We start from the raw sequence: 14245 nt of genomic DNA on the forward strand, positions 1-14245 counted from the left end.
GTGAGGAGATGACACCATGGCGAGCACATCAGCTACAGCTGCTACAGTGCCATTTGTCATATCTTTTGGCTTTAATAACTACAATCAAAGCCGAAACAAAATAATCGCCAAATGCAACGTCCGCGGCATCAACATAAAAGATGCCGGATCAACCGCACCCAACTTTATCGGGCACCCGAAAACGCACCCAGATAGGTAAGTCAAGTTAGCAAACATGTTAAGCTCAGTTGCATCAGCAAGTTAGCCTGCTACTAACGTTAGTTTTAGGTTAAGGCGTTCGCTGAATTATATATTCGGTGTTGGTTTCAGTGAGAACATCTTGTTCGACTTCCTACTTAAAGCTAATTCCTCAATTCCTGCCCGTGTCACGAGGGGTGTAAGTTGTCTAACTTTTAAGACAATAGAGTATCTTGTTGAAGTTGTTAAAAGTCATCAGTACGCTACGGTAAAGGGCACTGGTCCTGCTTTGGTGAACCTGCCAGATCTCTCTCTCCCCTTTAAATGGTGTCCCTCAGACAGATCTGGTGTTTTCAAAGCGCCACAGTTTTTGATGCTAGTGTATATAAAAACAATATTTCAACAGTGTTGAGCAGTCACAATGGAGCACACTTTTTTCCTGACTGTCTCTACCCCTTTCCTGAGAATTTTATTTATTATTTAACGTGTCTTGCACCACTCACGCACCAAAGATCCGTAGAACATAAGGATCGCCTATTTTTACCTCCAGCCGCGTGCTGTTCTGGAAATACACGGTGAAAATGAAATGCGATGAGTCCTATTGATCTCTGACAGCAATATTAATTTCTCTTACTGGAGTAAAAGTCACAGGCATGGAGAGTAAAGTAGGTCAACACTTCCGGAATGATTTTCAAAGTAAAAGCCCGACCTGGATTTCTGATTCACCTGGTTTGTACACAATGCTTTTATTTTGAAGTGTTTCCCGGGTCGTTGTTTTGTTTTTTTTACTTGATTTGTAACATTTCCAGGAAGTTGTTTGGTAGATAAAGTCACTCACAGGCTCCTTATTGTGGTTCCTTCTTAATTTTCATTGAAATAAAAACTGACTCACGTAGGCCATAAATACATTACGTTAGTAAAACGTAAATAAATAACAGGTTACGGACGTAACTCTGGTGCCATATCTCTCTCTCTTCCCCTAGTTCTCTCTCTGTTTCTCTATCTCGATTTTCATGTAAATAACAATCTATCTATCGCAGTGGTTGGTCTGCCAGAGAGGGTAGGCGGAGCTAAGTGGCTGCTTTTCAGGTCTCTGCAAGTGTTGTGAGTAAACAGTAATCTACTATGACTGAACAAACAAAGAAAAGATCGATGACTACAGATACAACTTCAAAAATAAGTGAAAATCCAAAGAGAAAGAAACAAATTGGACGCTGAGAAGAAGGCAAACAGTCTAAAAAGGAAAGCGACCGTCAGCGAGGAAAAACAAGAGTTACAACCGTGACTAAGGGATTCAACCGTTGGACGTCTGGTTAAATTGGGAAGTGTCCTCCCACAATTACCATATATCACCATTAGGGGACAAGACAACGAAACTGAAATCAGCCTACTTTTATCTCGTGTTTTACTTTACCTGTTAGAGTCTCGATTATCAGGGTTTCTGTAAGCGTCAGCCGTCAGCCGGTCATGAAAACATTTATCAGCTGACTGCTTTTGTTGTGTTTCAACTCACGTCAAGTCTTTTCTTAGCTTTGTCATCTAACTGGATTTCAGATCATCATGAAAAGATTTTTTTCCCCTGAAACTAAATTTTTGCGTATATGTACAGGGTCTGTTTGTTTTGGATTGGAGTTGACCTCTGCCGATAATTCTGCTTGCGCTAAAAACTGTGCGAATGATGAACTCTGAAGGGTAATTTTCAGACTCAGTCTGTAAAGTTTGCAGCCTGCTGTACTGTTGCTCCGGCAGTGCACTGTGTACTATGACGAAGCAGTTATTCAAGTGACAGAATGAGATTCGACTCGGGGTCTTCTCTACTGATGTTGTGACCGTCTGACTTTCAGGGGGCAGCCCTATTAAAGTTACGTAACGATGTCAGAACAGTTGATATTAGTTTATAAATCAAAACTTTCCCCGCATACACACAGCAAAGCCCTCTAAATATTTGATGAGGAACTCTTAAAAGGTAAAAGGTTGGGCGGTGAGGGGGTGAGAGGGGGTTCATGTCGCCTCTTTGTTATGTGCCAAACGACAGTGAAATTGAGTGAACGTGAACTGATCCTGACCTTCCTTTTCTCTCTTAATAGATCTCGCGTCTCGGTGTCCTAAGTTGACTCATTCCAAACTAATTCTGAGTGTCAGTAAAAAAAGAAAAAAAAAAGTATAGATGAGGTCATCCCCTCTTTCTTGTCTTATTCATGAGCTGCCCTTTCACTCCAGCTATAGACCCGCATCTGTGCCCTGAATTTTTAAATCTCGTCTAACCTTTCGTGTCACGGACGCTACATGTTCCGGAGCCGTTGAGGCGACGCATGCGACATCCTTGCCATATTGTATTTTCCGTTTTAGAGGCATATGAGGCACAATCAACTTTGTGAAAAGTAGTGTCCTCGGGATGTTTTCGTATAATTAAAGATATTAAATCCCACGTAGCAGAGGAAGCTACAGTTTTACTGGTGTATGTGTTGTTGAGCTGCTTTTACAAATGAATGCTCAATCACAGCATTATAATAAGAGGATCAAAGGTACTCTCTGTTCTTTCCTTCAGTCTACCCAGAATGGAAAACCTTTTTCTCAGTGTGATCAGGACTACTCATTACTCAGAGTGACGTAAATGATTGTGATTCTGTAGACACACACCAGCATTTATGTGCATATAAAGTAAAAGAACAACTTGTCCTCATCCACTTACTAACATCCATTAATAAAATGAGCACTATCACACGCTGGCTTGTTCACAAAAAATAACCCAAAAAAACAATGAAAATAGATCCAAAATTTCTTTCCAAATCGGGCGGGCAAATCTGAGTGTGTTTGTGCTGCAGCCAGGGCTGCCATCCAAGCATCCAACCATTGCAGAAGAGTCCAAGAATGAGTAACTAACAGATCAAAGCCGACTTAGGACAGCGAGCAGCACCCCAAAACAGATAAGCCCAATCATCCAACGCCGCGGTATCCAGAGGGACTCCATTACTGAAAACAAAGCAAGCGTGCAGGGGAGGGCTGGTGGCTTTATGTGGATGGAAAAGGGAGGGGAAGTGTCCAAAGTGTACAGTCTATCTACTCCCATTGCATCATAGTATTACAATAACTAAGGATGCACAATATTGTCGGCACGTTATCGGTATTTGCAGATTTTGGTTTGAAAATGACGCATTGGCAGATACGTCATTTTTCTGCCCATATTTTCCACCGAAAAAACAACACTCTTTAATTAAGTCTAAATGCTCGATGATTCCCTAAAAGAGCTTGACGTAATGCTACAACATTAACTCGGTGCGGTGCATGCACCACGCCTCTTTCTTCAAGTGTGACGAAGGGTGCACGATGTCTGCAGTATGGCAGTTTTTCAAAGTTTCCAAATTCCTACAAATTCAGCCCGTCTCTGTCCGAGCAGTGTTCGAACATCGTTCAAAATTTGTCGCCACGGAGTAAATAGACTACAAAGACCTAACCACCGTAACATCACTGTTTACTAACCCTATTTCAGCCGCGTTTGTGATGTCAGACGGTGACGCAGCAGAAAAGAGACCAACAGGAGTATACTTCACTGGCAATGGGAAAAGAGACAATCGGCATCTATAAGTGGGTCTTCCCATGTCTGAAAACCTGCGTCAACACGCTAAATTCAGATGGGAAAGGGGTATAAGTGTAGGAATTATCAATTCCACTGCAGGTAAGACTTGATGTTCTCTGCTAAAATATGTGCCTAATATATCAGTATCGAAATTGGCAATTGGCAAAAAGGGTTGGAAAATATCGGCATATTGGATATCGGCAAAAAATCCAGTACCGTGCATCCCTAACAATAACATATACACCCCTAATTATATGCTCTATTTCATGCATGTGTTTTACACCTCTGCATAGAAAAATACATGTGTCTAAGTCCTGCAAGCGCCCTGCCTTGAAGCTCACTATATCAGGTCATTATTATTCAGTGAGGATCTGACCATGCGTGTCTCTGTGGTAAGTAAGGAATTAAACATGCACCAGCTTCAGGCGAGCACACAGGGCTAAGCAAAGGGCAATTTGTCTCATTTAATTGCTGCCTGTCTGCCTGTCTGCCAAATGGAATCAAATTATGCAGGCCTTTTGCTTTTCTAAAACGCTGTACTGTTTTACATAAAAACAGTATCGATGTGATTACTACAGGCCACGGCCTCGCGCAGAATAACAGCACGGCAGGTTCACAGGAAGCTGGAATTAAGTTCTCATCAAAGCGTCTAGCTGTTTAGTTATTCATCTAATATGTTGGAGTCTGTGTCTTATCCTGCTGATCTGACGATTCTCCCCTCAGCACGAAGTCACAATAGTAGATAATTGCAGTTTCTTGAAATTACCACAAGGGGTCACTCATATACAGTTAGGTAGCCACATTAAGGAGCAGAAACGTCAATAAGTACATAATAAGTTTAAATTACATTAATTTTATCATAAAAAACAGAGCATTGTAGAGTGTAAGTGCATACTACATGGACATATTGGCAGAAGAAAAGGGGTGTGCCCTTGATCACAGCATTGCATAAAGCATATATGTGAGATTATGTACCTCAAAATAAAGAAACAAACCTGGCTAGTTTATAAAGAATACACGAGTGTACCCACCTTTTAATTCAACAATATCAGTTTTCAGATTGTACCAAACACATTTGCGCCTCACGTAACTCAAATCAATACAATCAAGCTATTAAACTTATGAAATAGCTTCAATGAGAACCTCCTATCCCCTGTGTAATTGATGCAATCAGAGCACACACTGCAGCTGATCCTGGATCATTAAGAGATGAAGTACCCTAACATCTAACACCTCAAAGTACTTGAGAGTTTGCACATTATGTTTTAAGTGTTGTGTCCTCCAAACTTAAGCCACTTGAAAGTTTTATTCCCAACAGTGCAGGTTTATTCATCAAGTCTATGTGTGATCTGAAAAGTCTAAAATGAGTTGAATTTAAGCGTGTGTGTGTGTGTGTGTGAAATCTCCTGCAGATGTCTATGGATGGGTATTGTGAAGGTTCTTAACAATACAACTACTCTTATTGATTTTTGTTATGAATTCAATTATTTATCGATACTCTTATCAGGTCTTTCCATCAGGAAGCTTATCTAAAATGTCCATAGAAAAATAAATATTCCTGACATCACCACACTAAAACATGACTCAGTATCAGTGATGCACTCTGTCCTCTGTTCTGCTCTCTCTGCTGACGTGATTCACTGCCTGCAGGTATGGCTGCAAAAGAGGGGATGGGGCTGATTTTTAGCTCGATCGTAACAGTATGGCATCAGCTACCAGTGCAAGTGCCTGGGTAAATGGAAGCGGCAGATGATAGGCGGCTGCACGAGCAGATTGATATATCGATTTGGTTCTGTTACATGTCTATGCTTGTCACACAGTTGTTGATAACGTACTGTTTTTTTTACTTGTATGTCGGTTATTTTGCATTGGCGTACAGTTACGAGCATAGTTGTTGTCAACTGGACTAATCTTAACGGGGGAATGTATTATTTTGATTTCAAGCTTCATCTTTCACTCTGTGATACCTGTGGAGTAGCTTAGCATGTGTGAAACCTGGCGCTCACAGCAGCCTGCAGACTGAGCCTAGTAAAAAAAACATGTTTAGTCTAGACATCCAACATTGTAACATTATATATATGTCTTAACATGTGAAACAGCATTATACATAATACCCCCTCTTTAAGTTCACCTTAACTTCACCTCACTGCTCTGCTGTTTTTGACCTTAATGATAAAAAACACCAAAATGCTGAAATATATAAATAAATAAATAATAATAATAATTTAGCCCTGTGGCCCGTTTCATATTGTGTATCGATACCATTTCTACTTATGTCCACTAATACCCCTTTCCCACCTAAATTTAGCGTGTTGACGCGGGTTTTTCAGACCCAGGAAGACCCACTTATAAATGCCGATTGCCCTTTTTCACATTGCCAGTGGAGTATACTCCTGTTGGTCTCTTTTCTGCTGCGTCACCGTCTGACGTCACAAACACGCCGGATACAGGGTTAGTAAACAGTGAAGATGTTGCAGTGGTTAGGTCTTTATTGTATCTATTACTCATTCAGTCTGTGTATCAAACTCGGCACCAACAAATTTGGAACGATGTTCGAGCGCTGCTTGGACGGAGACGGGCGGAATTTGTAGCTGAGATGACAAGGAGTCGCAGAAGTTACTGACGGAGCATAGCATCGCGCCGGAAAGGGGGCGGAGATTAGTGTGTCGACACGGGTTTTGTGTTCCTATCAATGCCGATTTTGACCAGTGAGAAAGCGGCTTAATAAGTGCAACTCCCAATTAGCTTAAATTATTCTGCATCATTACGGAACTGCACATAAGACTGTCACAGCTTAATACCTGTGGCATCAAGTGAAACAGGTAAGGTACAACTCAGTTCAAGTAAGCAGATTGTGTTGCATACGTCCATCTTTAACAATTCAAGCTGGGTTTGCAACAGACAGTCAAGCTTTTTTTGCCTGATCCAGATATATGGTTTCAAAAAAGATAAAACTATTGATCCCAGTGGGGGATAAAGTCGTATAATTTAGAGGGAGAACAATAAAGTACAAGCACATAACCAGCACAAAACTAATATAATATAATATGATACAGTATATCAAAATCACCAACTGTTGTAACAACATAAGGTAAGACTGCCTCTGCTGCCAAGGCTGGTCTATAGGGGATTGTGTACAAAACTAAGTTTGCTACCAAACTAAATATTGCTCAGGTGCACCGGGTGTGCGCTCTAATGATACCATACAGCACTGTCACTTTGGGCTTGTAAAAAGATTTAATATCCATATAGTTAGCGCGGCTATTCTTCAGGGCTGTAATGATTGATGAGCGTACACTACACTAAACGAATCACAGTGGGTAATGCTATGAAAACAATCTTTAGTGCAGTTAGGATGCAGTTTACATTAAAAGATAAGAAAATGAACAATTAAGACGCTTGTGTTTGTTAGAATCCTACTTTAGTGGCCAGGGGGGGGAAATTTCCAGAAGATGCTGCAATATTTATTAAATCGCAAAACCATCTTTATTTTTATGTGTCTCTTATAAACAACTATCTTTTAATTGTGCTGTATCCTGATTTAATGCTGCTGGAATATTTTCAGTCTTAAAGAAAAAGGTGCACCATGTAATTAAAGGTGCTCTGTATGTGTAAGTGTATAAGCAAATTAAACCTCACACAAGCTGAAACGCTCATTATACCAGAGAGAATTTGATACCTAAAACGAAGTACTTGTTTTAGGCTGGAATGGTGTTTCTTCATCCTGCTCCTCATTGGCTAGTATACTGCTGATAGCTGTCCTACCAGACGCCTTTTGCATTGACACATGTTTTAATGTGGATGTGTGTAAAGGCAAACGGCATGGCTCAATTTCCTGATCCAAGATTTGGAAATAGTTTAATTGCCTAACCTGCAGGCATAATTAACTTAACGGCTAATAGCAAACAGCTTTGAACATAAAAACTATTGTTCACCATCAATGTCCGGCCACTAGATGGCAGCAGAGAATCATGTTTATTATATAAACTCATTCTTGTACACAGATGAATTTTGCTTGTAGTGGTGTATTGACTAAATAAAGGCAGCATAAAAGTGAAAACTAGCGATTGATTTTAACATAAAAGGGAAGAATGTGCGTCAGAAAAAGAGATATCTCTCTCTGTAGGCAGCAAGTGTATACGTCACTGTGAAACTGATTATCTTAAAACACACAGCAGCACAGGCAGCCTTCAGTAAGTGGTGCTGATAAGAAACCCCTCCTGATGCAACATGCAGTCTCTCTAATGTGTAATGAGTGTGTCTCAGTAGATAGTGGAGATGCACAGCATAGAGGTGCAATGAAAATTAGATACGGTAGTTTGAATAAAGGAAGAAGGGCTCCCCAAGTAGCCATAATTATATGCGCTTTCCTTTATTTGTTATAGAAGGAGAGATAGCCGTCCTAAACATCAGACCTGGGAGAGTCCAACCATACTGCTGCACCTGTTATACACCAAGTTGTACTGTTGTTTCTGTTATCTTGCGGCACATCTCTAAGCAGCTTTGAGATTCAATAAACATATCGGTGTGTGTTTGAGAAATGCTTTGAGGACACCAGATACACCACCTGGGGATACACCAGAAGACGATTTAAAACGTGTCACATTTGGAGATTTGAAAAGACAAAAAGATGCTTCTTGACTTACATCGAATTCATTGAGGGCAGCAGCCAGCTCTCCGATGCCGGCATGGCCGTGCTTCTCATCGGTGGGTGAGTTGGCCTGGGCAGCGCTGGAAATGCCTCCTATGGCCTCCTGAACCTGCTTGAACACGTAGTCCCGGTTGGCACGTGTGGCGGCCACATCTGGGTGGCGCAGGAAGGCCTGCGAGGCCGTGTACAGCATGGTGGCGTTTTTCTTCAGAGCCCCACGTGCAGCTGCCATCTCATCTCGACACTGGGGGTCTTTCAGTTCCTGACATGGAGACAAAGATTCTCAAGTGAGGACGAATAACTTGTAGAGATTCCTTAAAGAAAAGTCAGTGGATAAGAGAGGAATAAATAAACCCTCATGTTTTTGGCAAGACATTTCTCAAAATGTTAGAGAATTGCTTCACAGTCTGATAAAAAGGCAACATTTTGATGGCATCATTAATTCAGAATGGAGACAAACAAAGCACAAACAGATCTCAGCTCACTGTCAAAATATAGCTCCGTGTTCCATCTGATGAACTGGTGTTGTTCCAGAAGCACGAAAGTTAGCAGCGGTGTCAGCAGATCAGAAACCCTCGAGCTGAGCGGAAATCTGTTCAGTGTTCAGCTCTGGGACATTACAGCAGGGCGGACGTTTGCCAACATGACATTTATAGGAAAACTCCTCTAAAAGCTTTTTGTCACACTGGAGGCCATGGTAGAAAAAATATTCTAACACTTTCATCTTTTATCCTCCTGGGTCAAATAAGCAGTCATGTGGAAATTCTGCTCATTTACAGTAATATGATGAAGTCATTTTAAATGGGACTGAAGGATTTCTATCACACATTCCTTCCAGGACATTTCGTCTGGAACTGATTATACACTCTAATAATCACTGCCATTGATGTTTTCTGGAATGTTACAAAGCACACTTCCTATTATCCGTCAGCTGTAACTAATACTATACAACATCATTACATAAGAAAGAGATCACTCATAATGTCTCCTTTGAGTGTGTTGGAAATGTCAGTGTCATTTGCACAATCCCACAACTATGAATACAATATTTGATTAAATAGGTCACCATCTTGTTAATTTTGGCAGCTATTTAAGATTAAAAGACCACTTATTATTGCCTCTAACGATTACAGAGAACTATAGCTTTGACTGACAGTGGCTTTTTCCAGGAGATCATTGCTCCTTTAAGTCTTAAAACTAAAATGTTTATTAGTTTTAGTCACATTTTAATCATTTTTACCCTTTATAGTTTTAGTCTGGTTTTAGTCGATTAAAACTCTAAACATTGTAGTCCAGTTTTGGTCAATAAAAAGTTATCACTTTTTAGTCATTACTTTTAGTCAAAACGTTTTCTCTCTTTAAACTAATTAAATTAGCCTGACTGCTCACGTTTTGTCTCGTCCTGTCGCATTAACGAAAACAAAACATACGTGTAGAGTTTTTCTTATCAATGATCTATTTTTAGCTTGTCAACGTCTCGTCTTGTGTGTGTGTCTCTAAGGAAGCTGGACTTAATGAGACATTTAAATTATGCAAAAAAGGTGAACTGCATATCCTTATGAAGTTAGGCGATATTTTGTCAAAATCTGACACTTGTTGTTTGTTGCATGTGTGATTGTGGCTTTATTATTTGTTAAACAAACTTACTTCCCAGTAAGATGCATCAGCATTTAACTTGGTTTATTACACAGCTGTGTTAAATACTTGATTATGATTGGTTAATTACGCCATTCCGAGGTCTGCTATTTCTAGCTAGCAGACCGTTGCTAAGAGGAACAGACCGTTGCTAGGTATGCAGCTCTTATCACAGAATCTGGAGCAGAATCAAACTGTAATCATAGCAATGCATCAAAAGAAATAAATCTGACGCCGGTCTGTTTACAGACGGGAAAAAAAGAAAAGAGACGATAACAGCAGAGAGAAAGCAAAAGAGGTTGCTATAACAACCCACTCACTGTACATTATATCTTACCTGATCTTCTAAAATTCGAACACAATGGCATTTTCTTCTACTAATCACCAGATGCTAATGGATTTTCTGCTCCGCAACTCAAAAATTAAGTTTAGAAATCACAAACGAAGAGAAAGCCAGAGTGTAGACACTTTCAGGCATCCTGAATGTGAAATCCTCCTGCCTAAAGGTGACACTCAAGTCAGAAGTGATTTATTTCCTCTGAAAGCGACAGAGCAGGAGACAGGGGGCTTCCAGTTACCTGCTGTCTCCGGGCTGCCACATAGTTAAGCTTCACCATCTCCTTCCCAAACTCCTTGAAGCGGTTGGCCAGGTCCTGCTCATTGGTCGCGTTCTTTACTCCCTCCAGGGCCTCCTCCACCTGTGACACAAACACACACACACGCACATAAATATTTCATCCTCAAAAGACTCTGTGGACGCACCTGGTGAAAAATGTAGGTACTTTAACAATAAATAAATGCTGGGAGATACTTTAAAGTAAAACATCAATAAAACACTTGCATGGAGAGAAATCTTCACTCCTCCTTAGAAGACAATAAGCATTAAGTCTGGCAATTTTAATGGCTTTCATTTCAGCTATCTCCATCCCCTTTTACATTCTGATTCAGAACTCCTTTCTAACCCTAATGAAAGCTACGCACAAGATGTAATGGAAGAGAGAGAAGAGAGAGAGATAACTTTTAAGTGGCCTTTGATGGCAGGGCTTATGCTGGCTCGAGTTAAGCCCCTAAGTGGGCTTCAAGAATGGAGCCGGAAAGAAGGACTCTGAATGTGTGTGTGTGTGTGTTGGCGAGAGAGGGACAAAGTATGAGTGAATGAAGCAGGCCTGAGTTTGTTTCAGATCATACCAATTGCATATCATTCTTTCGAGCACTCTGAATTAACTTTTTTTCAAAGCCTTGAGCCACTTTCAAAGCAAAGAGCTAAGACACCAGCGTTCTTGGGCTCACTTTTCAGTGAGTGAGTGGGACGGGTGCGTGTGGTTAATCACACCAGGGCAGGCCGGCGGTATGATATTAATACACTAAAATCAGATGTGTGTTCCCAGGATACTCCTCTGTGCCTCATCTATATGCTAATGTGTGCAGAGGTTGCGATAAAAGCATACATTACTTCTGTGGGCTACACTGCACCAGGAAGTCCTTTTCTTTAACATCTGATCACACCTTTAAGCACACGGTTCACGCACGTCTTATCAGTGCTCTCGACTGTATCACTTGTCATTGAAAGACATGGGCTCACAAAAGTATTCAAACTCAAACACAACTTACAATTTTAAGGTGAGCCAGCAGCCTCATGACATCAGCCATGTCGGCGAGGATGAGCAGGCGGGTGACAGCAGAGAGCAGGGCGCGGGCGGCCCTCACCATGGTGCCACGCTTCACGGAGGAACACGGGTCATCGGCAAACTCTGACGAGGCAATCCGCATCGTCTCTCCTGTGAGAGGGAACAGAGAAAACTGTGAGTGGACCAAAGTGACATGGTTATACACCGATCAGCCATAACTTAATGACCACTGACAGGTCGAGTGAATAACATTGATTATCTTGTTACAATGGCGCCCGTCAGTGGGTGGGATATGTTAGGCGGCAAGTGAACATTTTGTCCTCAAAGTTGATGTGTTGGGCAGTGGGGCAAAGCGAGTGGGCAGTGAGCATCAGAACGGGACCACAGGCAACGGAAGAAGGTGGAAGACATGGCAGCAGGATGCACTGTGGGAAGAAGGCGAGCCGGCAGAGGCAGATTGATGCTTTGGGCAACGTTCTGCTGGGAGACCCCGGGTCCTGCCATTCATGTGGACGTTACTTTGACACGTACCACCTACCTAAACATTGTTGCAGACCAAGTACACCCCTTTATTGAAACGGTTTGCCGTAATGGAAGTGGCCTCTTTCAGCAGGATAACGGCCCTGCCACACTGCACACATGGTTCAGGAATGGTTTGAGGAACACGACGAGTTCAAGGTGTTGACTTGGCCTCCAAATTCTCCAGATCTCAATCCAATCGAGCATCTGTGGGATGTGCTCGACAAACAAGTCTCCATGGAGACCCCACCTCGCAACTTACAGGACTTAAAGGATCTGCTGCTCACGTCTTGGTGCCAGATACCTCAGCACACCAGTCTTACACAATATTAGGCAGGTGGTCATAATGTTATGGCTGATTGGTGTATGTTACCTCAGACTGGAACATACATTGTTATCCGTCTGAGTGAACATGCTTGCCCGAGCATATTCTATACACTCATTTGTTTAACACCATTTTAAGACAAAGTAGGCTGACGCTGCGGTATAAATACACAGTGATAACTAATTGTTCCTCGACTCTGTCTCTGCCCTGTAAATAACCCATTTACTCACATGCTCGTAAAACAGTGTCGTTACTTAGGAGATGCTTGAGAATTTAGCTTTGAAGAAGCCCCCGTTACCCAAACCCACACAAACACAGAGATTAAAGAAATGAGTGGACGTTCAACCTTGCAGCCTCACAGAATATTCATGACCGGTGAGCTGTTTCTCCACATAATGCGCTGCAAAATTATGACCTCCCTTCAACTATTTCACCTTAGGCCATTCTAGAGAGCATTAATTCTGCCATGTCTCAAGGCAAAACTCATCCCTCGCAACTTAAAACCTTGCGACATTATTATTCTTTGTTTTAAGAAGCACCTTTCTTAGTCTCTATAGATTTATTTAACTTAACCTTTATTTAACCATAAAGTCTCTTGAGATTGAAATTAATATTTTGAAGAAGAGAGCACACCAGCTACAGTTTAAAATAAAAAATGTATTTGCCTCTTTTATACAACAAAATATTGGTGAGAAAACTGAATATCTTCTAAAAAAAATGATGCAAAAGGCTTCCAGCTGGGTCAGCAGCAAAGTTCAGCAGGTCAACACTGGCAGCTCTCTTAGCATAGATTATAACTTCTGAGGAAATAACACTGTTAGTCCTATGGTAATCTCTATTTACAGAGTCTACATAGGAATGTAGGCAGGGACCTGGATTTTAGGGATGGCAAGTGTTCTGGTTTCCGTTTGTAGTACGCTTGTAGTCCGAGTAATATTGACCAATCACCAATCAGCACGAATTAGCTTCTTATTAATCTCTATAAACAGACATCTGCATGCTAACAGCGAACAATCCATTCTAGATCTAAAATTCCCTTGTCACGAAAGCCATATAGCGTTCAGATTTCCTGACTTCCTCGAATGCATCAGAAGTGATTGATCTGACCTCTGTTCAACAAACGAGCATCTTACAAGTAGTTTTATTCTCCTCATGAGGACAGACCTGACAAATAGTGTTGGGTTTTAAAAATCGATCTTTTTCCGATTTGAATTGATTCTCATTTTAACGACCCAATATCAATTCATAAATCCCGAGATAGATCTTTAAAAATATGTAAAAATGTGTCTGATCACTCACATTTCTGAGCGCTCCTGAACGCAGCACGACTCAGCGCTTTTCCCAAAAACACGGCAGTGAGGGAGACATGCCCGGACTTGTTTACTGCACCTACTACAGCGACATCAGCGATCATATATAATATTGTGTTGACTGCTGTGTGTTTGTCATGTTGAATAAAAAGTACATGATGTAACTTCTTTGGGGTCAATTCTTAAACATACAATGTTTGATAATGCACCAGGTTGGAGGTGCATTGATATTGTAACTGAAATACCAAAACAAAAATCGATATCAAATCGAATTGAATCGGATTGGAAATCGAATCGGGATCCTGTGAATCAGAATCGAAATAAATTGAGAAATCCTTATCGATACCCAGCCCTACTGACAAAGCTTCATTTCTACTTTTTACAAATATAATGTTGAAATTTCAGCAAAGGTAAGACCGGTTA

The 14245-nt window shown here is 41.1% G+C and overlaps 1 protein-coding gene across 1 annotated transcript in view; it reads right to left on the reverse strand.

The window, feature by feature from the left end:
* Positions 1 to 14245, reverse strand: part of ctnna2 (catenin (cadherin-associated protein), alpha 2) — a 335256-nt gene that overhangs the window by 262026 nt on the left and 58985 nt on the right. The window contains exons 4-6 of the mRNA XM_069665324.1: positions 11652 to 11818; positions 10619 to 10738; positions 8401 to 8667 (exon numbers count right to left, since the gene is read on the reverse strand). Of these exons, the coding sequence (XP_069521425.1) occupies positions 8401 to 8667; positions 10619 to 10738; positions 11652 to 11818 (554 nt within the window). The remainder of the gene's footprint in view (positions 1 to 8400; positions 8668 to 10618; positions 10739 to 11651; positions 11819 to 14245) is intronic.

This window comes from Semicossyphus pulcher, unplaced genomic scaffold (genome assembly GCF_022749685.1).
Source record: "Semicossyphus pulcher isolate SPU_LCO1_2020_fin unplaced genomic scaffold, fSemPul1.0.p SCAF_17, whole genome shotgun sequence".
Taxonomy (NCBI): Eukaryota; Metazoa; Chordata; class Actinopteri; order Labriformes; family Labridae; genus Semicossyphus; species Semicossyphus pulcher.